This window comes from Lynx rufus, unplaced genomic scaffold, assembly GCF_022079265.1.
Source record: "Lynx rufus isolate CCGP_SWC_20201006 ecotype Redwood Valley unplaced genomic scaffold, mLynRuf1.p SCAF_23, whole genome shotgun sequence".
In the NCBI taxonomy this organism is placed as follows: domain Eukaryota; kingdom Metazoa; phylum Chordata; class Mammalia; order Carnivora; family Felidae; genus Lynx; species Lynx rufus.
In genome coordinates this window covers 7,652,811-7,678,919 of record NW_025814838.1, presented here as the reverse complement: position 1 = coordinate 7,678,919, position 26,109 = coordinate 7,652,811, and the positions used below count along the sequence as shown (strand labels likewise).

The window sequence follows — 26,109 nt, the reverse complement described above, 5'->3', positions numbered from 1 at the left end:
GTAATCTCACGGTTCATGGGTTCAAGCCCCATGTCCGGCTGTCACATGGAGCCTGTATCAGATTCTCTGTCTCCCTCTCTGTCTACCCCTCCCCCGCTTGCACACGCTCACGCGCGCTCTCTCTCTCTCTCTCTCTCACACACACACACACACACACACACACACACACACACACAAATTAAACATTAAAAAAACTTTTTTAAATAACCAAAACTTTCCTTGGCGATAGGATAAGGGCCTAAAGCAGGGAATCTTTTTGTTGAGACAAAGAAATTGGGATATATCTTTAAGGATGAGCTGGGACTGGCATATTCCTTGAACATTTATGAGAAATGTGGGTGTGGGAGTTACTCCTATGAACCGACAAAAATATCGTCTCCCACTTTGTATTGACCTCCTGTGAAGGTTCCTCTTAGACTCACTGTCATTGTGCTTACAAAGTTGTAATTAAGTCTGCTCTGATATAAATCTAAAGGTTTCTGATGGTATTTTTAGGAATACTATTCATTCTTTTCTTAGTGAATAGTGTTCAGGAAGTCAGCATCACATGGTAGGAATAGTTGAGGAGTGGTTAATTAAAAACCTGAGTTTCAGGGGCGCCTGGGTGGCTCAGTCGGTTGAGCGTCCGACTTCGGCTCAGGTCATGATCTTGCAGTTTGTGAGTTCGAGCCCCGCGTCGGACTCTGGGCTGACAGCTTGGAGCCTGGAGCCTGGTTCTGATTCTGTCTCCCTCTCTCTCTGCCCCTCTCCCGCTCATGCTCTCTCTCTCTGTCAAAAATAAATAAACATTAAAAAAAAAAAAAACGAAAACCTGAGTTTCAGTTTTGGCACTGCTAGTCACTTTGTGTCCCTTGGACTTATCACTTCATTCCTCTGGGCCTCCGTATCCATCAAACTCTAACTTCAGGAGATTAGGATTCATGATCTCTGAGAGCCCTTCTAGTTCTAAATTCCCTAATTTTATGGCTCTTTTTGGCCAGGAATCTTGCATGATTGAGAGCCATTCTTGTCTGCTGTATTGCTTGTTTACTTCTTGATCATTGTCCACAGACTAACCTTTCTGTGATTGAAGGCTGTAGAGTTTTTAACGTTCAGCCCTTTGATTAAAATACTTTTGTAAATATGGGGTGCCCGGGTGGAGTTATATATCCAACTTCGGCTTAGGTCATGATCTCATGGTTCGTAGGTTGGAACCCTGCCTCGGGCTTTCTGCTACCAGCGCAGAGCCCTCTTGGATCCTCTCTGTCCCTCTCTCAAAATAAATAAATAAATAAATAAATAAATAAATAAATAAATAAATAAATAAGTAAGTAAGTAAGTAAATAAGTAAATAAGTAAATAAATAAATAAAACATTAAAAAAAAAGCTTTTGTAAATAATTCTGCAGCAGTTTTTTGCCCACAAAAACTATTTGGCCTACCAAATTTGTTTGATTGTATTCCCTTTACCAGTATAATCTCCCTTAAAGCAGTTCATTTCTACATGTAAAACATGGAGACTATTCATTAAGTGAAATGAATGTTAAACTTGTTTTGGGTTTGTTCTGCCACATCAGTCAGGAAGGAAACAATATGATCTGTTGCATTCCTCCATGGCAGTTTGTCATGATAGTCTAGTTGAAATGGAAGAGAAAATGTAAATGCGGTTATTTAAATCCCATTTTAGTTCTCTACCTGATTTACTTTCATTTCTTTGGCATTCTCTAATTTCTTTTAGATCCAGAGCATGTGCTTAAAATCATAAGTGGTTGAAAGATTTCACAGTGTGCAGTATATGTGCAGTTAGTACATTTTATTTACATTTAATATGTAACACTCTACACATTTTAGAATTTTAAAATATAAAATGAATGCATATTTTTTAAAGGACAGAATTGTATCAATGTACACTCAGATAAGAGTGAAAAGTATGACGGTTCTCAACCCTACTCCACCCTCTAATCCTACTCAGAGTAGGCCACTCTTAGCCATGTGACAGATACCGGTCCACGTATTTTTTATACATTGTATAGACAATTTAAACATTGTGGTGGGCTTTTCTTTAATGACTTCATATTATGTTAAGAGCTTCAGTGATTGAGATTGTAATAGGACAGATTCTGGTACCATATTGTACTTGTCAGTAAGGCAGATTTTAAAATAGAGTTTAACTGCTAGTTTATGTTTAATGTATTTATAGGATTAGACTCAAGGCCGAGTTTATGGAGCAAGAGCTGATAGAATAAGTTACAATGAGAGAATGGCATAGGGTATGATATAGTTGATCTAAAAAAATTTTTTAATGTTTGTTTTTGGGAGACAGAGTACAAGCAGAGAGAGAGGGAGACATAGAATCTGAAGCAGGCTCCAATCTCTGGGCTGTCAGCACAGAGCCCAATGCAGGGCTCGAACCCACGAAGCACGGGATCATGACCTGGGCCGAAGTTGGATGCTTAACCGAATGAGCCACCCCAGTGCCCCGATTTAGTCGATTTCAAAATGAGATATGACCTCTGAACCACAGTCCTACTTACAAACAGCTGGTAACATATATATTTAAGTAGAGATAGAACAGCCAGTGGAGTTTAAGAGAAAAGAAAGTCAAACTAAAAAGGAAGATTAATGACTTTTTTATTTATTTGCTACCCAACACAACATATTGTAATTTCATTCTGTTAGCAACACTTTCTCAATCCCAATGTTCTCAGCTTGCTACTCCTATAAAATCTGCCCCCAGAGTTTTTATTCAGCAGGTCTGAACTTGCCTTGTGCTTAATCTTCAACCTGAATGATATACTAAAGCAGTTGGGCAGGAGAGTGTTGTCCTGAGTACTTTTTATGACTAGCAGCCATAGCAACCATCAGATGTCAGCCCTTTTATTTTGGAATATGAGTTTCATGAGTGTACTCTTGTGTTAAATTATTGTGTCTACCGCCCTGTGTATGTTTTAACTAAAACAAAAATATCTAATTTACTTCCCTGAAAAACAATCGCTATTCAGTGCTTACAGTTCCAGTTGTTTTACAAGTATTATTTCATCATCTTATTTATTTCTGACAGAAATCTAAATGTTAAGTCATATTAATTTGCTGCTGAAACAAGCTTAGGAAAGTTAAGGGATTTACCCAAGTTTGTCAAAGCAGAGATTCAGATTATGACCTGTGGCTTTAACTTCTGTGATAGTGGAGTAGGGACTTCAGAAAATCTGCTCCTCGATAAATGCAGTGAAAACACTGGCAAAAATTCTCAGGTCAACTTTTTCAGAACTCTAGAATTTAACTATAGGCTTACAACAATCCAAGGAGCATTGATTTAAGAGAATCCCCTGAATCTTGGTAAGAAGAGCAAGCTTTGTGGCAGTTTAAATTGTGCTAATCACACCCCCCTCTCCCTGCTATGCAGTACCCTGGAAAGTCAATAGCCATGCAAGTTTGGTAGCCTATAAACCAGCTGCTCAGCAACCACTTGAAATGGCCAGAGGGTCTGGTGCTCCTTAAAGCCCCATCCTCAGAAATTGATACTATGTACTGCCAGCTCTAGGAGAATCTCCTCAGGGCTTGCCTTTATTTGACCAGATTCAGAGCTCACTGCCCTACCCTCAGGGCACTTCTTGAAAACAATCAACAGCAGTTGTTTAAAGTTGCAGGTAGCTGAGGTGATATTATCTTTGACACTAACTAAAGGCTAATGAACAACATGAAGGAAAAACCAGGGAACAGGATGTCCAGAGAAGTCTTTGAGAAACTCCTAGGAATCTGGACTATATACATATTTAGAGCTTCTCACATATACAGGAAAGACCTATGAAGACCTTAATTAATCTCTTGCCTCTAGCTAATCTTGAGGCTCCATGCTAGCATGAAAGGAATACTAAGGCAGAGTTGTAAATTGCCTGTTGGAGCTTTGAAAATGTTCCACAACAGACACAGTAGAAGCTGAAAGATACATTGATTTGAGGCATTTAAAGAAATCTAATTCCAACCATTAGTTGACTACTAAGCTAATGGAAAAGACTTCAGAGGCCACACACAACAATGAACCCAAACTTTACAGAACTATTCCAGGAAAGTTGGTAAACAAATAGTACCAACAGCAAACCCTAGGGGAGGGAGGATTTGATTTCTATAGTTGTCATATTGTAATATTTTTAATTTTCAGTTTTCAACTAAAAATTACAAGACACACAAACAGGGAGGTATGGCCTATACACAAGAAAAATAAAAGCAAAGAATTGGACCCTGTCCCTGAGGAAGCTCACTAGACAAAAAGTTTAAATCAGCTGTTTTAAGTATATTCCAAAAAATAAAGGAACCCATGTATAAAGACTTAAAGTAAGAAAACAATGTCTCCGGGCGCCTGGGTGGCTCAGTCAGTTGAGCGTCTGACTTTGGCTCAGGTCACGATCTCACAGTTCATGAGTTCGAGCCCCATATCGGGCTCTGTGCTGACAGCTCAGGGCCTGGAGCCTGCTTCATACATATTATGTGTCTCCCTCTCTCTGCTCCTCCCCTGCTCACACTCTGTCTCTCTCTCTCAAAAATAAATAAAGGTTTTTAAAAAACTAAAAAAAAAAAAAGTCTCATAGAGAATATCTAACAAAAAGATGGAAATTATAAAAAAAATAGAAATTCTGGAGTTGAAAAGTACAATAACTGAAATGAAAAACTGGCAAATTTGCATCAGCAAATTTGAAGATGGGTCAATTGAAATGATTTAATCCGAGAAGCAGAAGGAAAAAATAAAAAATGAACTGAGCAATTGAGAGACTAATGGGACATTATCAGGTCTTCCAGCATACACGTAATGGGAGTCCCAGAAGGAGAAGAAAGGAGCAGGCGGAAAGAATATGTGAAGAAATAATGGCTGACATCTCTCTAAATTTGATGAAAAATTTAAATCTGCACGTTGAAGAATCTCAGCGAATTCCAAGTAGGATAGACTCTAAGTAATCCAAACCCTGACACATCATAGTTAAAACCCAAAGACATCATGAAAACAGCAGGGGAAAAGTAAATCTTCATATACAAGGGATCCTCAATACTATTAACACCTGACTTCTCTCCGAAACCATGTCATCTCACTGCTCTCTGTGGCCAGGTTGGCAAGCATTTGCTGGACATGATTAGCTCTGACAGACTCTGTTGGGTTTGTGTGCCTCTCTGCTTTTCAAGGCCTGTGTGTCCGGTTTTCTGTGACACAGCTTTTCCTTGTAGGGATGGCATGCCTTATAATGACCCTCTTTGTGACAACAGACATGCTCAGACTGGCTGTGCTAAATCATTACAACAGTGTCTGGATCTATAGATATCGGAGAGTCAAAAGCCTCTTGAGTTAAGATACCCCACGCAGCAGAGTAAAACTCATTATGACTTCCTTTTGCATGTAGTGATACACACGTGAGCTACTGAACTGCATGTGAGATGCTGTAGTTCTTATGTGGTTTCCTTTTTCCTATTGTGTGCAAGTCTTTTATTTGGCTGGGTTGGTTACCTAGGAAACAGCTGCAGGGTAAAGATGGATTGGCTGTTTGGGAAATAGAATCACAGGCCCCTTAAAGAAGCAAAGGACCTATTGGATAAAACAAAAATTAGTGAATGGCTGAGCTTGTGGTTAATTATTAATTAGTGTGCCTTAGGAAGTCACATTGAGCAAGACAAGGTCTACAGAAGAACCTATTTAATCCTGCATGATTTTAACTTTAGCTTGTTTTTAATTCTTTCAAGCTCACCAAATGCTTATTAAGTCCTGCTTTGTGCCCACTGCTACAGGCCATTCCAGGGGGCTTCCAATGAAGTAGAAGGTTCAGTTCTCTCCTGAAAGGCCCATTTTCTGTTTGAGGTAAAAAAGAAGCTACCTTAAAATCAAGTGCATGATTGTGTGACACAGACTAAATGTGCCCAGAGAATTTGGAGGATGTAAAAGGTCTTGGCTAGTCAACATGAGAGATGGATTTGAATCTACAAACAGGAGATAATTCTTTGAGGTAAAAGATGAAATTTAAAGACCTGGTGTGAGTTTGGGCACAACAGTACCTGAATTTACAAGATGTAATAGCAGCAGCACAGTTAACCTTTGCATATCCCTCTCCCCAGACAGCTTATGGAAAATATGGGACTATGATAGAAGTTATGTTGACCTAGAGTCTTACTCAAGAGAAAGAATTATAGCAGCAATGTCGACTCTTTGTACTAGCCCTCCTATAATTTATTTAAGGAAAGTCTGTTTTCACTAAAAGTGTGACAGAGTATTGGTTTTTAGAATCTCTGACCATACAGCAATGCTGGGCACATAGACATTCAATAAAATTTTTGTGAATTGATGTACTTACATACAGCATATCTCAGCTAGCTTTAGCATTCTTTTCTTCCAGAATGTAGCTGCTGAGTATTTGGTCTTGATGTGTGGTAGTAAGGACCTTTGTAAATATAGGAGTATAACTCTGCTTTTAAAACTGAACATGTGTCAGATTATTTCCATTTGGTTTGTAGCAGGGACAGCTCTCATTTTCATTGTCTTACTTGTTCTGTTTGTAGTCATTTGATGTGGTATGCCAGTCAGTAGAAGCAGCAAGAGCAGTCCCCCTTAGCAAGCTTAACAATCTACAGGCACAGGAAGTTACATTGAATTTGAGCCCTAACGCTCTTTGCCATATCTATAAACGGGAGGTAAGAGGTAGCATAAGAATACTCAGAAATATTTTGAAGGAAAGACAGTTTAGTTACTGGACCTACAATTTTAAATATTTGTCAGCAACAAGTAATTATCAAATGTAAATCTAAGTTCATTAGTTATATAGTGTTACCAATAAAACTTTCTTTGCATTTTAAATGAAGTTGTGAAGAAAGTTACTGCTGTAATCAGAATCCACAGTATTGGATTTTGTCAGAGGATTTTTCATTGCCTGTTGTCTATTCTTAGAGCAATTACAGTTTTATAAATGGGATAGTGACTATAAAGGGTAATTTGTTAGAAGTCTTTTGCTGAATGATCAAGAGTAGTTTCCTGTTCATTCTTGAGCATTCTGTGAATCCCTTCTTTATTTCCAAAATTATAATAAAATGCTTTATCATAAGACAAGCTCTATCCCCCAAGTTTTCTTTTCAACGAAACTTTTTACGGTTTCAATTTAAAAACAATTACGCAACTTCCTGGAACCTACTCACCCTATGCTCTCCCTTTTTCTGGTTCAGGCAATTTCAAGGTTAGCAATTAAGTGTCAAAAACTTTTAACTGATTTACTTCTCTTAGACCTACTAAGTCACTGAGCTCCAAGCAGCACCTAGAAAGGATAGTGTGTGGAATTATTATAAAGGTTTGCTCACTTTCTATTCCCCTCCCAACCCCCATACGTCTCCATTCTGCCAGAGACAATCCCAAATTATAATGCTGTTTACCTATGTGGAGATCACAAGATGGGCCTAATTATTGGATGATTTGACAGAAAAGGGTACAGCTTCTTTGAGTGCTCTTCTTCCACTCTACCAAAAGAGTTATAGTCAGAATTAGCATTGAGGGTACGGGGGACTACAACTCAGTTTTCAGAAAACTGATTTTTCACTTCATTTTCTTTGAACACTTGGTTTATTTCTAAAAATATATCAATGGCAAAACACAGGTTGCAGGGGCGCCGGGTGGCTCAGTCAGTTGAGTGTCTGACTCTTGATTTCGTCTCCAGTTGGCCCAGGTTGTGACCCAGGGTCGTGGGATTGAGCCCGAGTCAGACTCCACACTGAGCATGCAGCCTGCTTAATAGCCTGCCTCTCTCTCTCTCCCTCTTTCTCTCTCTCTCTCTCCCTCTCTCCCTCTCTCCCCCTCTCTCTCTCTCTCTCCCCCCCCTCCCTCCCTCCCCGCCTCCCTCCCCCCCCCCCATCTCCCCCTTGCCCCCCCTCCAGTAGCCCCATCCACCTATACGTGCATCTATATCCTCATGTCCAGCTCTGGTCTACCTTTCCCACTAAGGCAGGTTCCCATAATGTCTCTAGGAATTTTACTGACTGTCCTCAAAAAAGGCACTTGTTTGTGGCAAGTGCTGTGATTTTGAGGTTAATGTGTTTTTGGTGGTGGTGGTGTTAATGTTTTTGCTCAAATTGAGAAAGTAATTAAGACCAAAAAAAGATGCAGAAATCTATTATGTTTTCAGTAGTTACAGGAATTTCTTTTCTTGTGTTTTAGACAACAGTTTTCCCATTTGTAGATGCTCTTAAAGGGAGAAACAAGCAGTTTTCACTCAAAAGTAACATTTTAATTGTTCTTCTTAATGAGGAAGAGAATAAAATAAATACTTTTGCCTTCCATATCTAGGTTTCTATAAATCAGTTCACCCTAAATTTGATAGAGGGGTTCCTTGGGTTTGACATAAGAACATGTTTATGTAAAAATAGCACCTGATGTTTTACAAAAATCACTTTCATGTTATTTAAATGAGAGAGGGGGCCTTTGAAAAGTTTCCACTAATGCCTTTGCTCCTCTGCTGAAGCATGCTGGTAATGGTTTAGCAATCTGAACAGTTGTACGTTGTACAAATTGTTGAACTTACCAAAGGGGGAGGACCTACCAGTTTTCCCAACTTTTTCTTGAACTTAATGGAAAGGTATTTATATTATAATATTCTTAGGCTTTTTAACTTTAATAAAATATGTTCTAATATTTAATCCATTATTTAATTTTATCTCTATATTATGATTAGATATTTCAAGTTTTCCTTCATTTTCCTGAAAAGTGTTTTTCTCCTCATCCAAAATCAGATAATGTACATTGGGTCTTGGATCTGAGAACAGAAAAGTTCCACTTCTTTCTGCTAGTATGTAAGTTCCACAAGAGCAGGAACCTCATCTGTCTTGTTTGTTATTTCGCTAGAGCCCAGAACATTGCCTGACACAAGTACTCTGAAAAGTACTTGTTCAATGAGTGACTGAAAGAACTGCCTCTTGTGGTTTTGTGATTTTTTTTTTTTTAAGTTCATTTTGTATGTTAAGTATGACTACGTTGTGAATTGCAGAATGCTGAATAATAAGACTCGGTGAAATAAATGCCTGAGCGATCCACACAGAAATAAGATGACTCAGGGGGTGTTGGTGGGGAATATTCCCTGGAATGACAAACCCACTCAAGTGTTCCCACCTTTTTGCATCTCCCCAGGAGCACTCACTGTGGGCCTTGTGCGACAGTGTCAGACAATCCATGGACGAGACCGGACGTGCATCCCACCTCGGCTTCCCCCAGAGTGGGTCACCACACTGTTTTTTATCATCATGGGAATCATTTCATTGACTGTCACATGTGGTTTGCTGGTGGCTTCCCACTGGCGAAGAGAAGCTACAAAATATGCTCGATGGATAGCCTTCACTGGAAGTAAGTAACCTGTGCTCACCAAATTTGTCTAGAAGGCGCGCACTCTGGTAGTTTAATGAAGATAATCCAGAATCAGTAATAAGGACTCCGTAATCATCAAAGAGCACCCCCACTCTGGCCATCACATAGACTCTGCGCAGCCCCGTCAGTTCTTCAGGATTCTCACCACAAGACCAAGACGTCCGAAACCTTAATTGCTTTGTATAAAATGCTATCTTAATGAATTTTATTTTTGCTCACATTGTAACATAAGTGTTCCAGGTCTGTGGCTCAGAGCTACCCCTAACCCAAGTCTTTTACTCTTCTTAAAGGTATTGGCATCCTCTACCAAATAAAGATAAATCTAGAAGAGAATATACAGAAGTATAAATTAGATTAAGGTGGTGATTTACTTTTCAGTATCATTAATTTGAGTTTCTGCTATGAGTTGTTGTGGGACCATTGAAAAATCAGCACATATGGTTGTTTGATAATTATTCATCAACATTTCTTACTCCATTAAGCTATGCCCCATGGTATGATATATATTATACATTCTCTTGTACTTTGCAAGATTGGTTTAATTTCCCAACACATCACTGGCTTTTCCCAAATTAAAAGCAGCAAAAATGCACAAAGGAAAGATATCTCTGTAATTTTGCCTTCTTGTTTCTTTCTCTGTAAAGTAATTTTGCTCCCCTTCCCCCAGAGGGAGAGGACATTTGTCAATGTCTGGAAACATTTTTGATTGTCACAGTGAAGGGGATCCTACTGATATCTTGATAAGAGGCCAGGGATAGGGTAAAACATCCTACAAATGTGAGGGACACTCCCCACAACAAAGACTTATCTGGCCCAAAATGGCAATGGAAATGTATTTATATTGTAATATTCTTAGGCTTTTTAACTTTAATAAAAGTTAAAGTTATATAAAGAACAGAATAACTGACGGTACTTATGCCAAATACCATGGGGTTTGACATCTAATTCAATGCCTTATAATTATCTCAGGTTTGCATAAGCTTTAAAAAATGAATATTATAATACAGCTTACTTTCACTTGATATTTTCATTTAGAACTTGTATCGTAGGAGTAAAACATAATCCCATGTCTCCCCATTAGTGTTAGATTAGAACTCATTTTATCCTTAAAGACCCTAAGATAGGAACATTAGTTCATGAGTCTCCATTTCTTCCCATCTCTCTGTGAAGCGCTTTAATGTGTATGTTTCTGGCTCTGTTTTATTTTTGTCTACATATCTCCCTTAGTTTTAAAACTTAGATCAAGTTGCCTTTGACTAAAAAAGTCTTCATTTTTGTTAAGAAATGTGAAACAAGTTGAAGACCTGTTTGAGGTCAAACAGACCTCCTGAGACCATTCTTTTCTGTATAGTAGGGTCCACAGGCAGCTGTAGAGACAGTGCTGCTAAATTAAAGGGTATTGATGAAGAACTTAAAGAGAATTGTTACTCACAGATACAATTACTTATCAGGTAGAATTCATTCTTTAAGAAGTAAAATAAAATCAAAGAAGGAGTATTTAGTTTATGGATTTTTAACTTTTAAAAAGAATATGTGCATATGGTACATAATTCAAAGCCTAAGAAAGGGTCACTAGGTGAAAAGTAAGTCTTACTTGTGGCTCCATCACCTAGCTACTCAATACCTCTTTGCTGGAAGCAACCATTGTTACCAGTTTCTGGGATTGCCTACCAGAGGTGCCCTGTGGATAGAAACGTATATGTGTGAATGTTCTATAAATAATATTCTGTTTATACTGTTCTGTACCTTGGTTTTTCAGCTCAACAATATCTCCTAGTTAACGTCATCTAAGCCAGCACAGAGCTCCATTACTCTTGTGTGCTTCCTTCAATAGGTTGTTTTTGTTAACAGAGCTAGTCTGCTGGGGTGGCAGTCTTCAGAGAGATTGAGCTCCCCCTGGTGTTTCCACTCAGCCTTTGAAAACGTACTTTATCTCTATTTTATATATTTCTATTCCACTTAAATTACAGTTTTGGTCAGAATGTCAGGGTAACATTTTCTGACAGGTTTACACAGTGGGGAACTGTCAGAGGAGAGCCGCATGTGATGCAGCTTGCCTCTGAGAGCAAGGGTAACAAAGGTGTGTTTTTTTTTTCAAGTCTGACCCCTTATCCTTTCCTCTGCCACTGTAATTTACATTCTCATCTCCCAATACACCCAATATCTAGCTCTCACCACCAAGAAATCTGTGCCATGGAAGATTTGAAGCTATTGTCTTTACAGGCTTATTTAGAACCCAAAATTTAATTGTCAAAAGTTGATAGGTATTATCAGCATTAATATTTTTTTTTAATTTTTTTTAACGTTTTTATTTATTTTTGAGACAGAGAGAGACAGAGCATGAATGGGGAGGGGCAGAGAGAGAGGGAGACACAGAATCGGAAGCAGGCTCCAGGCTCTGAGCCATCAGCCCAGAGCCCGACGTGGGGCTCGAACTCATGGACCATGAGATCGTGACTTGAGCCGAAGTCGGACGCTCAACCGACTGAGCCACCCAGGCGCCCCATTAATAATTTTTTTTAAGTTTATTTATTTTGGGGGAGAGATTGAGAGAGAGAGGCAAAGATGGAGGGAGAATCCCAAGCAGGCCCCATGCTGTCAACTCAAAGCCTGACGCAGGGCTTGAACTCATGAAACTGAGATCGTGACCTGAGCCAAAATCAAGAGCCAAACAATTAACCAGCTGAGCCACCCAGGCACCCCTACATTAATAATATTTTAAGATCTAAAGTAACTTCACAGGTCCCAATAGCTTAAAAGAAAACTCATCCTGGAGCACCTGGGTGGCTCAGTCAGTTGAGCATCCGACTTTGGCTCAGGTCATGATCTCACAGTTCGTGGGTTCAAGCCCCACATCGGGCTCTGTGCTGACAGCTCACAGCCTGGAGCCTGCTTCGGATTCTGTGTCTCCCTCTCTCTCTGCCCCTCCCCTGCTCATGTTCTGTCTCTCTCTCAAATATAAATAAATGTTAAAAGTTAAAAGAAAAAGAAAAGAAAACTCATCCACTTACATTAAATCTTCCCAGAAGTATAGAGAACCTAATTCTCTGGATTAAAAACCAAGATTAGATCGAATAGGAGTTTATTGCTTCCTTAACATCTCATTAAGCTTTTTGTAACTAACTTGGAAAATATTTAACTATTGTAAAATATTAAACTCTACTTTAAATATAGTCATTAAATGATTACTCCATTGTAAAAGATAGATTTTATTTTATAGTAGAAAATAGAAAAGGATAAGAATGAAGTTGGCACATTAACAGAATGAACAATTGTAATATCTGTGTATCTCTAAAGCACTTCTAAATTATTTGTTTCTTGAGATTAGATTAGTCAACATTAAGAAACAAGTTGTTTTTAAAACAATAACTTTATCCCATTGTTATTCTATTAGTTTGTGTATACACATGTAGATTGTGATTTCATTTTACTTACCAAGCCATATTAAGGCAGAAGAACCATTAGAAATTTGTGACAGATGACACTGATAACTGGACATTGACAGTACTAATAGTCTTTCCTGCTGACTATACAACAGAAAGGCCAGAAAACCTAATACTTGACTCTTTCACTTGTCCTGTAGTAGGCATCTGAAAGAATACAAATTCACTTATGTAACATTATTTGGTGTGGTTCATTGGCCCAAAAAGAAATAGTCTCTATGTCTGTCTATATAATATAAAATAATCCACCTAAGTGGTGCAAAGCAAACAGAATGCTGAGGTGTTCCTTAAACTAGTGTATTAATTAAGAAAATGTTATTTCTTAATACCTTGGATATTGCCTTAGAGGTATTTCTTCCAGGAAAAGATTCCTAATTGGTTTTTTAAGGACTCACCTATTAAACTTGTTGATTGCTTAACACAGAAATAATTTAGGACAAGTGTTGGCTGGTATGTTTATCCAGGACTCTGTATTCCTGATACAGAAAAAAGTTATGTTTAACTTGGAAAAAGTTTCTCATTTGGTTAATGATGGAGAGCTTCAAACCCTTCACATGCAGTGAGTATAGTAACCTATGTTCACATTACACTGAAAAAAATGTTTCTGCCTCCAAAGAAATTTGAATGACTGTGAATATTTGACTAATGTGCTTTCAAAAAGCATAAAATATTTCCTTGAAAAAGCTAGCCTATCGATAGGTAATTTGTGTTCGCTAAGAAGAGTGTTTCTTTGGTAGCCCAGGGGAGCAAGCTGTTTGCTAAAATAGAGGGCTGTGGAACTCTACCCAGATACTGGGTTTTCTGATACCTTTCTAGAAACATTTTAGCAACTAATATACAGTATTTCATGGTGTTTGTATACAAAACTCAAAAGAGTGTCCTCCTGTCCCACTTTAACCCCTGTGTACTCAGAAACCTGAGAGAGATTTTATTTTTTTCTAATATTGTCCATAATGAGAGATAATGAGAGAGTTTGCTAATCATCTCAGAAGGCTGAGATTCTTTCCACTAGATGATTTTAAATCATTAAGATAAATGGTACTATATTTGTGTGTACCTTTTCTCCATTTCTAATACCGAGAGGAGCTGAGAATTAACAGGATAATAACTATGATGATCATCATATGCAACATTTATTCATCACATACTGTCAACCTGGCACCATGCCAGGGACTTGACATTGTTTTGTTTATCCTTCTGGTATTTACCCCATTTTTAAAAATTTTTTTTTTTTTTCAACGTTTTTTTATTTATTTTTTTTGGGACAGAGAGAAACAGAGCATGAACGGGGGAGGGGCAGAGAGAGAGGGAGACACAGCATCGGAAACAGGCTCCAGGCTCTGAGCCATAAGCCCAGAGCCCGACGCGGGGCTCGAACTCACAGACCGCGAGATCGTGACCTGGCTGAAGTCGGACGCTTAACCGACTGCGCCACCCAGGCGCCCCTATTTACCCCATTTTTAAAAGGAAACCAGAAGCCTAAGATTGCTAAGCTATAAATAGTGGAGCCAGAACATAGCCCCTATCTAATTCTAGTCAGAGCCCTTAATCACTACATTAAACGGTCAAGTATAGTTTATGTAAACACCTGAAACTAATGTAACACTGTATGTTAAATATACTGAAATTAAGATATTTTTAAATTAAAGTTAAAAAAAAGAATAGTCTACGTAAGCACTTAGTAGGTTTGGAGGCCTTTCTTAATGCTGATATTCAAAATCGTCCTAACACTTATATAAAAGGCTTTTACTGTATTTAATTGTTAGGCTTTGTGGATATTATGTGATATATAGCATATGTAAATCTTTGACAAGTGCGCCGTGTTTTAACAGGTTTGACCACGTTATCAACCCATAACCCTTCTTCTTTTAAACTTCCTTTGTGCCAAAGTTTCATTGTTTTCTTCATCACCAAACCATGTTACTAATGTTGTGTTTTGGTTTGTTTTACAGTGATCCTTTTCTGTATGGCTGCCCTAATATTTCCAATAGGATTTTACATCAATGAAGTCGGAGGTCAACCTTATAAATTACCCAACAACACAGTAGTTGGGTCATCATACGTACTTTTTGTCTTATCAATTTTCTTTACTATAGTAGGACTTCTATTTGCTGGCAAAGTTTGTTTACCAGGCTGATGAATGTCTAATTTGCTCAACTCTTTTATTATTTTTAATTTTATTTTATTTTTTTATTTTTGGAGGGGAGAGGACAAAGGCAAGGCATCTGAGCAGTCCTCTCATAGGAAGATGCTTAGATGAAACTGATGCCGAAAAGGAAAAAAAAATGCTTTGATTTGTTCTCACTATGCACTTTGGATTTAAAAAACAAACAAACAAACAAACAAACAAACAAATAAGGAGAGCCTTTTCCATAACCAAATACAGACAATATTGACTAAATCTCCTGAGCATATTCAGGCAGTCAGGTCTGCACTGTGATAGCAACCTAGTGAAGGAGAATGCTTTATAATGAAAAGCATGTGGCCCTTTGTGACTCTGTTGTTCCGTTTTTAATGTCTAACGATTAATTGAGGAAAAAAAACAAACTCTAAGTATTTATGAGTCATGGTGGACCAGAGGCTTGCAAGAGAAGTTCACGTGGGGCTGGCCTCACCTCCTAAGAAATTAGTATTCACAGCTTCCTTGTAATGGTATGAGCCTTTGGTGCCAGAATGATTTGCTGTTGCATTACTACACCAAGAAGCCAATAGATCAAAACTTGTTTGCTAAAATGTATGTAAAATTCCTGAAATTCCCTATTCTCTGTGTACAAAACAAAACAAAAAAAAAAATCAAACACTAAGAAACATGTTGGGGGTGGGTGGGTGGGGAAAATATTCCTTATATTTATATAAATATATATATAATATATATATTTTGCTGATGCAGTATACAGTGTGTATATATGTGTGTGTGTGTGTGTATGTGTGTGTAAATTTATATACACACACATGCAAACCGTTCCTGGAAGAGAACTCTGAATGCTTTGCTAGCAAAACACTGTGGTGTGCAAACCTAGAACTCAATAGAAAAAAAAGCCATTTATCTGAAGGCTGCGTAGTGGAGAGAGTCTTCAGTTTACCTCATTCTTTGTAGCAGCCCTTGATTTTAACAGGTTTTTGTAATAGGTACAAATAATCCCATACCTTTCTAGGTCCAATTTTAAGTTAAGCTAAAATTCTTTGTAGGGTTAATTTATTTGTATATGATTGTAGAAGGTAAGATCATGTAAAATGTTATAATTTGGGGAATCTTGACACTATTTAAATTATTGGCAACTGTTGTCTGTTGTACAAAGGCTCTCTTTTTCTACTGGCTTAGTCTGTTACACGAATAATGCATTTTCTGTGTTCAAGCACACAACTTTACATAAATACAAAGTTCACTGCTAATGTCAGTTCATAATATTTTGGCTATCTACAACACTAACTTCGCTCTGCTATAAAAGTGAAATTTGTGTTCATCTGTATGCATTATTAACACATCTCCTTTACCAAAAACCTGAGCAATACAATGTTTTCTTTATATGCTATATGCCTTTGTTTGCTAGAAGCTAACATTTTTGTATTTACTTTAAAGGGCTGTACTAAACCCACAGCTTTACGTTTTCTCCTAGAAGCATTGCCACTAACCCTTGAATCCATAATAGTTTTAAAATACAGTATTTCTCTTCTCCACGTTTCCATGCTTTCATATCAGTGCTTAGTTGTTATTCCAGGTGAACACTATGACGATCTCCTGTTTGAGATGTGGGGCAGGAGGTTCTTTCTTGGCAATGGAGCTGAGTTTTTCTTCTTTTTAGTGAAACGGCAACCCAGATGTCCCTATCCAGTAGAGTTAGAGTCCCGTGTAGTCCATGCTTCACACAAACAGAAATGAATGCACTGTTTTTTCAAAAGAGCTCAATTATAAATTATAAGATGATTACTTCCGAGATGTGGCTGCCTCTTCAGATATTCAAAGAAGAAAATGGAGGAGCCTGACGTGTTTCACACTGGCTTGTTTGACATTCATATATCTTACTGTTAACTCAGCAGTATTTTATTGTGAAAGAAAACCCCAGTGTCCCTGCTCACTCAGGAGTCAGAAGAGGTGAACCACCACTCTGGTGCATTCCTTGAGTATTCTGGGGGAATGTCACACCTTTCCTTCCCAGGGTTAAAGAAACGTCTTGGGAAATGACTGAAGGAGACCGTTCTTCCCCAAGTATTATCATGTCTAGTTAATTCTGAGAAAACCACTGGGTGTGTTCTATGGACATTTGGGATTGCACTTCCCATTGTGATTTGATTGGTCCTCAGTCAAATGGATCACTTTGAAGGGAAGTTTTGGTTGTCACCATTAATACCACTGAGATAAAGTGTTAGCAAAGTATGGTTCAAATTAATTTATGATATGATCAAGAGCTTTTCTCTTCCAAAAGATGAATTTTATTGTAAATAGTTTCTCAAAATATTTTTAACTGGATCACAAGCATGGGGAGAGAAAGTTTCTCAGCTGCTAAGAATTTCCCCACTGTTTACTTCTTTCACTTACAGTGGTATTGCATATAAGATTACAAAATGTAAGGTTTTATTTGTATCTATTACCCAAACCATTAAATGTCTTTAATTTCCTCATTGTCTTGGAGGTCCAGTGCACAAAGGGCTGATAGGGGAACCCTCCCTCTAACCAGTCAGCACTCTAACCCAGGATTGAGATTGTCCCATCAAGTAGTATGTGAAGTCAAATCTTTGTACTCTTCCAGACCAAACAATGAAATGGATTCATTCATTTAAAATTCTATAAATTCTGTAAGTGAAAAGATAGACAACTGTCAGCAGTTGCTTTTTAAAAAGATCACTATAATAAGTACTACATAGTACGATATTAATTTATAGCAGGAAATCATATCTTGTAAACTGTATATAAAACACTGTTTTATGGTGCAATCATTTGTCAAACTTTTGTCTGTTACATTGTTTTTAGAGTGTGCGCATTCTTCTCAGACCTAAGAACATCACTGTAAAATCTGCTGAAAACTGTTTATAGGTTTTATTTGCACAAGACTTAATTAGTTTGAAATTTTTGGAAGCTCCTATTGAACATGCCTAAACATCTGTAAACATGAAAAATCTTGGATTCATTAAAAGCAAACATTTCAGTATGATTTTTCCCAAAGGTAATCCATGTTCTATGTTGTTAATGTGTGTACGTAACTTTTCTGACTCTTATACTTCTTATCCTATTTTCTCTTCCATTTGTTTTGTTTTTGAAGAATAGCTCCTCTTTTTTTTTTTTTTTTAATGTTCTAAATGACCAAAACACTTCATTGGTTTTTACCCTTCTGCCTAAAGCTTTGATATCCCTGCTTGATGTTCTGTGAATTCACTGTTTAATCTCTTAAGTAAAATAATAAACAGTCCTGGTGACATACAATCTATTGATTTAGAGGAAAGGCCCTGAAAAAGTATTGGAAACTAACTTTAGATATACTCTTAGCTATCATTTCGCATCGTGGGCTTCATGGGAAGAACATGTTGCATTTATTTTGTCTTTATTAAAAGACTACTAGCCACAAGTTACTCTGATTGTAGTAACTGTTTTATCAACCTGCTTTGATCTTCTTTTAAAAATTAAATTTACATTCACAGTTCAAAACAGTAAGCTGTCTTTCAGAACTAATTTTTGAAGGATAAAAATATATGAAGGAAAAACATGGCCTGTGTAGGTTGCATTCCCTACACAGGACTTAACTAGTTGTATCACCTCAAGAGATTTTAGAGTTTGTGATCAAGGTCTGTATATTACCCCAAATTTTATTAAGAATTGTTTTCTAATTGGTTATAACATTTTTCAATTAATAATTTCAAAACAAATTGTTAATACAAACTGTATAAAATGAACATAATTTTCTTCACTTGTATTTTTGTTATTGAGCAAGTTTATCAAAATAAATTGTCTACTAAAGAAACTAAAAAGGCTTCTATTGCTTTGAAATAAGCTTTGATTTTAAGATTTTACTTCAGAAGTTGAATTCTTACAGAGGTTTTACCTATTCACACAGTGACAGTGCCGTGCCTCTTTGTTTTGTTTTAGCATCGGGCAGAGGGAAGGTCTCCGTCTCTTTTTACACTCCTGCTCCCAGCTCCTTCCTTGGCAAGAGATGCCATTATTCTAGAGTGTAGATGAGGCCATATTTACCAATAAGAAGAGTCACTCAGCAGTAAAAAAAAAAAAAAAAAAAACATATACACATGTATGTGGCTTTCTCTTCTGCATCATATTTTTATGGACTGGGAGAGATCTACTGAGCCAAGGCCCTCAAAGCCAGCCATCTTGTGTTTCTTCCTCACACATAGACCTAAGCCATTCATCTTTGCTTCTGTTTCTACTTCACTGCAGGCCAAAGGATCTTAACTTCTAAGATTTTTAGATTGGGGTTGAAGGAGAGTACAGAGTCTCTAGACTCAACCATGTGCTCCATTACAGCTTTACTGCACCTTTCTCGAGGGGTCTTGGGATTAGCCCAGCTGAGTAATAGCTAATAATCAAATAAAGCACTGCATTTACTCTTTGCTGCTGTTTCTCCTTTATATGGCCTTTACAGGAGACTCATGGGGAGTATGAAGATAAAGACAAGATAGGATTTGGACATCCTTGAGTTCTGGATCATGAAGGCATCTTATCTTCTTAGGGTGGCCAGTCATCCCCATTTGCCTGAGACTGAGGGGTTCCCTGGGACATGAGACTTTCAGGCCTATAACTGGGAAAGTTCCATGCAAAAGGGATGAGCTGATCACCCTATCTTTATACCATCCAAATCTATCCTGATGTATAACACATGAGAGGTATTTGAAGAGTTCCGTAAATATTAATAGATCAATTGGAAATTGTAATAGTAGACTTCCACTGAACTTATAAGATAGCGGGAGAAAACACTTTTCCTTCTTTTTGGTAATAATTTAGGAAAAAAACAGACTGGCTTGAAAAACAGTAACATGAAGGCACCTGACTGGCTAAGTCGGTAAAGCATACAATTCTTGATCTCAAGGTTGTGAGTTCAAGCCCCATGTTGGGCATAGAGCCTCCTTAAAAAACACAGCAACAAAAACCATAATAACATGAGTCCAAAAACACATTTTGACTTAGTCTTGCACTAACTTTGTTCTAACCACCGTATGAGAAGATTTTAGGAAAAATACCAAGACTAAAGGACTGGGTTCCTCTTATGCAAAGTCAACTCTTCTGGGTCACAGTTACCCAGCAACAAAGTAAAAGTAGGTATTTATAAATGGAATCAAAGATAGAAAGCATAATGCTGTATTACTTTTTTTTAGAGTTTTGGTTCTTTTCCCAGGAGGAGAAAACAATGGGATGGCATTTTCAAGCACATTCAAGTTTTCTACAATTCAGTCCCAGTTCCACTCACAGACTTATGACCACCCAAGATTAAATTTCAAGAAGAGATTTCTCATGAGACTCATAAGATTGTGGAGCTGGATGAAATCTAATAGAGCATATCCAGTGTTAACTTGTTCGAGATGAAAATGAAGGTCAAGGCCTCAGAAAAGTATACCGACTTTCCCAAAATCACACAACCAGCAGAGCCCTCAACCCAGGAGAAAATGCCTTTGACAAATAGTCATTGGGCAGTTGACCCAGGACAGCTGTTCTGGTCTACAGCCGTCTGAACCAGTCTTCCTTCAACTTCGATCTACTTCGATCCACCCGAATAACTTCTGCCAAAATAATCTTAACACGAAAGCATATCGTTTCTTTTGAGTTCCTGTCATTCCTAATCTGCAGAATGCAGTCCCATCTTCGTTAACATAGCTTCATGATCTGGCTTTCGGTTTTGTTTCTTCCCCACCACTGTATCTTTTTTTTTTTTTTTTGTAGTTTTATGGTTTTATTAACACAAATACAATGTGCACATAAGCTGCTTGTCCATTCATTTTCTTCGCTGGCGCAACCTGGCATTAGGATTGGTGACTCTAGTGGACAGTTGGGCTGCTCTTTCCACAGTGGCTTTGTGGTTCTAGGAGGAGACAGTCTTACCACTGTATCTTTTTATCCTACGCAGACAAGCCAGCTATTCTCCATTCTTTCACTACACCTGCTCTTTGTCTTAGTTGTGGCTGCACTACCTCCTTCTCACAGTTTTCCCTAATACTTCTCATATTTGCAACATATTTAAGTTTTTTGTGCTTTCTCTCTTTGTTTATACCTCTGTAAAAGAACTTATTTGGGGCAAGTAGAGTGCCTGGATTCAAATCCTGCTTCCAAAATTCTAGCTGTGTGACCCTTGATAAATCACTTAGCCTCTGTGAGCCTTGGTTTTTTTCACCTATAGAATGGGGCTAATGTGGTAGGGTTACTGTCGGTTCAAATGAGAAAACAAGGAGAGCACCGGGCACATAGTAAGCGTTCAAATGTTAATTGCTGCTGTTCTTATTTATAAATACTTGATCACTGGATTACAAACTCTTGAATGCAAGGAATGTGGCTTTCTCATTTTCCTTAGAGACCTGGCACAGTGATTTACATGTGAACTGAATTATCATAATTAAATTTGGGGCTAGGTTACAAAGAAAAATTATGAAACTGTATTTGAAAGACTTAATCTCCTGTCTGCCAGGATCATTTCAGTGAAATCCTTCGTAAAAGCAGAGGCTTTCCTAGATCAGCCTTTCATAAGTAAGTGTGGTTATTTTATTGGTAAGTATTTGACCGTGTAATACGCCAGTTTCTTTAGGATGTAAGACCTAAGACCATTACTACTCAAGACCCTTTGTGGACTCAAGACCCTTTACTACTGAATTCACAGTGCTCTCATGTGGACACTAATGCAAAAAGGACCAGGATGATGCAAGCACCCTGTTGATCCTGAGATAACTCTCTGGAGGCTTCTTTCAAGCTCTTGGGTCTCAGCTATCTAGAAGCCACAGATTTGGTATGTTTCACAAAGACTTGGTTCTGCCAAGATGGTTTTAATTATTTCTGCTAAAAGGAATAGACTCAAGGATTTGATCTCACTTTAAATGTAGTTGTCCCCAACTGGCCATTTTATGGCCTTTTAGTAAATACTGCCATTGTATTTGGTCATCATTAAATCAATCTCTATTATCTGTCAAGGCAAGTCACTAAAATAAATGCAGTCTGGCACTATTTTCATGTTGTTTAAATATTTAATTTACCTCCCTTAGACAATTCAAGTATTAAATAAAAAATTTTAAGTTTATTTATTTTGAGAGAAAGAGAGACTGGGGGAGGGGCAGAGAAAAGGGAAGAGAGAGAGAATCCCAAACAGGCTCCACACTGTCAGCGTGGACCCCAACATGGGGCTCAAACTCAAGAACCCTAAGATCATGACCTGAGTCAAAACCAAGAGTCAGATGCTTAACCAACTGGGTCATGCAGGCACCCTTCTTAAATAAATTTTTTTTAAAACCTCATTCTTTTACATCGCTTCAATCTCTATGGCAAAATGCAAATGCAGTTGAAGAACCAATCAGAGAAAATCCTTTCTATTATGATAAATTGATGATAAATTGTTCTTGAGGAGAAAATAATCCATCCACTTATCTAAGAAAGCTTTTGACTACCTCATATTTTACTAATGTCATTAGTAGCAAAGTGAACTCGTATTGTGGTGTCACTCCCACTCATGCCACTCTAGCATTTCACCTCATTTTTACATCATCAGAAACATTTTCTTGTCTGAGGTGCTGTTGTGGAGACGAAAGTTACCATAACCCTAAACTGGGGCAAAGGATTTTTTTTTTTTTTGTACAGTAATACATTTGTAGAATTAAAAAAAAAAAAACTGTAAGAGATTAAAAGTCCCTCCTCAACCCACCTTCCAGAGATTATCACTGTTAACAGTTTATTAGGTATTCCTGCAGATATTTTGCTATAGTTACAATATATGTATATCATGTGTGTCTATACGCATGTTGTGTACATGTGTGTCATGGGTATGTCCTGTTCAGTTGTTTTAACAAAAACAAGATCATATTATACATACCTGTCACTACTTTTTTTAACTTATGGTGGACATCTTTGTTCAGTAAATATAAATCTTATGCATTTTTAGTGGCTGTATTGTGTGTGTGTGTGTGTGTGTGTGTGTGTGTGTGTGTTGATTTACTTCCTCCCTTTTTGATGTTCATTGTTGTTTCCAAGTTTTTTGCTATTACAAATAATGCTGCTATGAACTCAGGTCTTAGGTAACAGAAACTTCCCAAATATCATGATAACTAACATTCTAACTGAAGCATATCAACTACTGTATTAAGGCAGTTCATAAATTTTTAAATATTGTGTTTAAGAGATAATGGCATTCAATTAAGAGTTTGGAGAAAGAAACTAACATTAAATTCATGCTATTTTTTTTTAAATTCATGCTATTTTTTTTTAAGTTTATTTATTTAGTTTTGAGAAAGCACAAGTGGGGTAGGGGCAGAGAGAAAGGAAAAGAGACTCCCAAGCAGGCTGCACACTGTTGGTATGGAGCCTGATGTGGGACCTGAACCCTCAACCTGTACGATCATGGCCTGAGCCAAAGTCATATGCTTAACCAACTAAGCCACCCAGGTGCTCCCATGCTATGTGTTTTTCCATATGTCCTCTTAATCATCCTCCTAAGGTAAAGTAGAAGTGGTATTTTATAGACCAGAAAACCATGGATCAATTTACCCAAGGTGAACAATTTATCCAAGGTTCAGTAACTAGTTACTATTGAATCTGGGTTTCAAACCTAGGCTCTCTGACTTCAAATCGAGGACTACCTCTGCTGTCCTGGCTAGTGTAAGGGAAATAAAAATAGCTTGTCCCAGTTGCATGATTTCTTGGCTCAGACATGAACAGCTGAATCTATGGTTTGCTTCTTCTGGATGAGGAATGCAAACAACCATAAAAGGTAGTCCTGCTTAGAAACAACCTATAAATGTTATATGTTTTGTTGAGGGGAAAAGTATGTAAGTTATTATAAAGTTGTGTTTAATCTTCCATCATTCCCCTCTCATTGTCAGACTTTCTGCAATCTTGCTACGTGGTAACTTCACTGATTGGTGAACTAGATGACGTCACCCCTTGATTTTACTGTTTCCCTTTTGGGAATTGTGTACCCAGGAAAATTTTCCCACACAGGCTATATCTTGTCCCCTCTGTAGCACTTAAAAGAACACCAATTAACTAGATCCCTGCTACCTTGTTGATAGGAAATCTACTGGCTATTGGTTTACCCTCGGGTCATTCACGGGTTCATGACCCAAATATTAAGAAGTCCCCTCTAATGCGTTGGGATGAGCACTAGGTGTTGTATGTAAGTGATGAACCATGGGAATGTACCCCCAAAATCAAGAGCACACAGTACACACTGTATGCTAACCAATTTGACAATAAATTATATTTAAAAAAATTTTTTTAATTTAAATTTTTAAGAAAAGAAGCCCCCTCTAGTCATTTGTCATCTTTCTACACTTATTACTAGTGAGACATCAACTATTCCAGCCTGAATGGTGCAGTAGTTCGTGTCCATCCCACACTCGGGCCATGGCGAAGTTTGGTGAGCTGGGAACACTTTCTCCCTGGACTGAGGACGCATTTCCTCTTAGACCTTGGCATCTCAAAGTGTTGCTACCAAACAGTAGGTCTCTAACTCCCTCTGATTTTCAGATACCTGATTTCTTTTTTTTTTTTTTAATTTTTTTTTTTCAACGTTTATTTATTTTTGGGACAGAGAGAGACAGAGCATGAACGGGGGAGGGGCAGAGAGAGAGGGAGACACAGAATCGGAAACAGGCTCCAGGCTCCGAGCCATCAGCCCAGAGCCCGACGCGGGGCTCGAACTCCCGGACCGCGAGATCGTGACCTGGCTGAAGTCGGACGCCCAACCGACTGCGCCACCCAGGCGCCCCTCAGATACCTGATTTCTTGACCTCTGTCTCTGTCAGTAACAATGACCTTTCAGTATTGGGTTTTGCTTCTTGTAAAATGTTGAAAAATCTATGTATCCTGGAGCAATGGGAATGGTGAGGGTATTAAACTACATGTCTTGGGCCTTCATGTCTTCCCAAATGGTGTCTCAAAGCTAGCCAGCCCCTTCTACCCAGGATTTCCAGTAGGGTGGGCACAAGGACCCTCACCTCTTGTTCACAGACTAGCTATTGGTTGGTTGCTTTCGGCCTTTTCTGACCTCCTTACCTCTCTCTGATCTCCCTCCTCTCCTGCCTTGTTGGGTGTCGACAAAATGCCCTTCCAAATGCCACACTACTCTCAACCCATGACTACTCTGCCCACAGTAACGGGTAGGTAAACAATGTCGATTTTGGGGGGATTTTTTGTTTCCCATCTGGCCTAAAGGAGCCACTAGTAGTGTCAACATTGGAAGAGGTACTCTGCTGTATGATGGTTACCACAAGTAGCACATGCTCTAAATTATAAAATCAAAGGTTCATAAAGTGAAGATAGTGATTTGAGAAATTACTTAGATGAACTAAGTAGAGATCTCCTAGCCTTTTACAAGCTGGTAGACATTGGGTACATCACTTCTCTCTTGACTTCCATAAAAGGAGTTGAGTTGAAGAGGTCCCCAACTAAGGGTCAAGGGCTGGTTACATCACAATCACCTGGGACCATTGTTAAAGATTCCTGTTCCCACACTCTACCACAGTTCTGTACCAGTCTCCCAAATGCGAATGTATGTATGTTTTCTTAGCAAACAACCCATGGGCACCTGGGTTTGGAAACCACTGCAGTGGATGATATCTTATGACACTGAGAGGTCACTGAGCCCGCAGCTGTATTAGCCAGGTTTGGATGAGGACACACCTGGTGGGGGTGAAGGAATGCCAGGCCTCTCTCAGGGTGTGTGCTGGGGAGACCCTAGAGAATCTGAGGAGTAGAGACAGTTACCACCTTTCACGCCTGACCTAGCGCCTTGCAGGCTCTCTGCTGTCTTCAGTTCCTACCACAGGATGTAACCTGGGCTCTGTACTGGTCTAAACTAGAAATAGAAAAGAAGTCCAAACCCTGCTTCCAGGCTTTTGTAAAGGTGGAGAAAAGCAGAGTGCCTGGGGAGAGGTTGTTATCAACGACAAAGTGGTAATGTCCTCCCTGGGGTGAGGGCAGGTTTTTTGGTTTTTGGTTGTTGGGTTTTTCTTCCCCCCTGTCCCTGCCTCAGGCTAAAGTGGTGCAGTCTGTTACCTTGGAGACCAGCTAACACTTCCTGGCAGGGCGAGCTTCACTGTGGAGTCGCTTGGAGGAGCTTAGAGGAAGTGGGAGCCAGGAAAAGCAGAGACCTCTCCTCTCCCAGAGATGGAGAAATAA

The 26,109-nt window shown here is 38.5% G+C and overlaps 1 protein-coding gene across 2 annotated transcripts in view; it reads left to right on the top strand.

Annotated features, from left to right (window-relative positions):
• Positions 1-20,715, top strand: part of MOSMO (modulator of smoothened) — a 59,377-nt gene extending 38,662 nt beyond the window's left edge. The window contains exons 2-3 of one of the 2 annotated variants that reach the window (XM_047087247.1): positions 9,118-9,330; positions 20,135-20,715. In XM_047087247.1, coding sequence (XP_046943203.1) covers positions 9,118-9,330; positions 20,135-20,322 — 401 coding nt within the window. In that variant the 3' untranslated portion in view covers positions 20,323-20,715. Of the gene's footprint in view, positions 1-9,117; positions 9,331-14,746; positions 15,608-20,134 lie in introns of those variants that run through there. The other variant, XM_047087248.1, reaches the window with a different exon arrangement.
• The last annotated feature ends 5,394 nt before the right edge of the window (positions 20,716-26,109 follow it).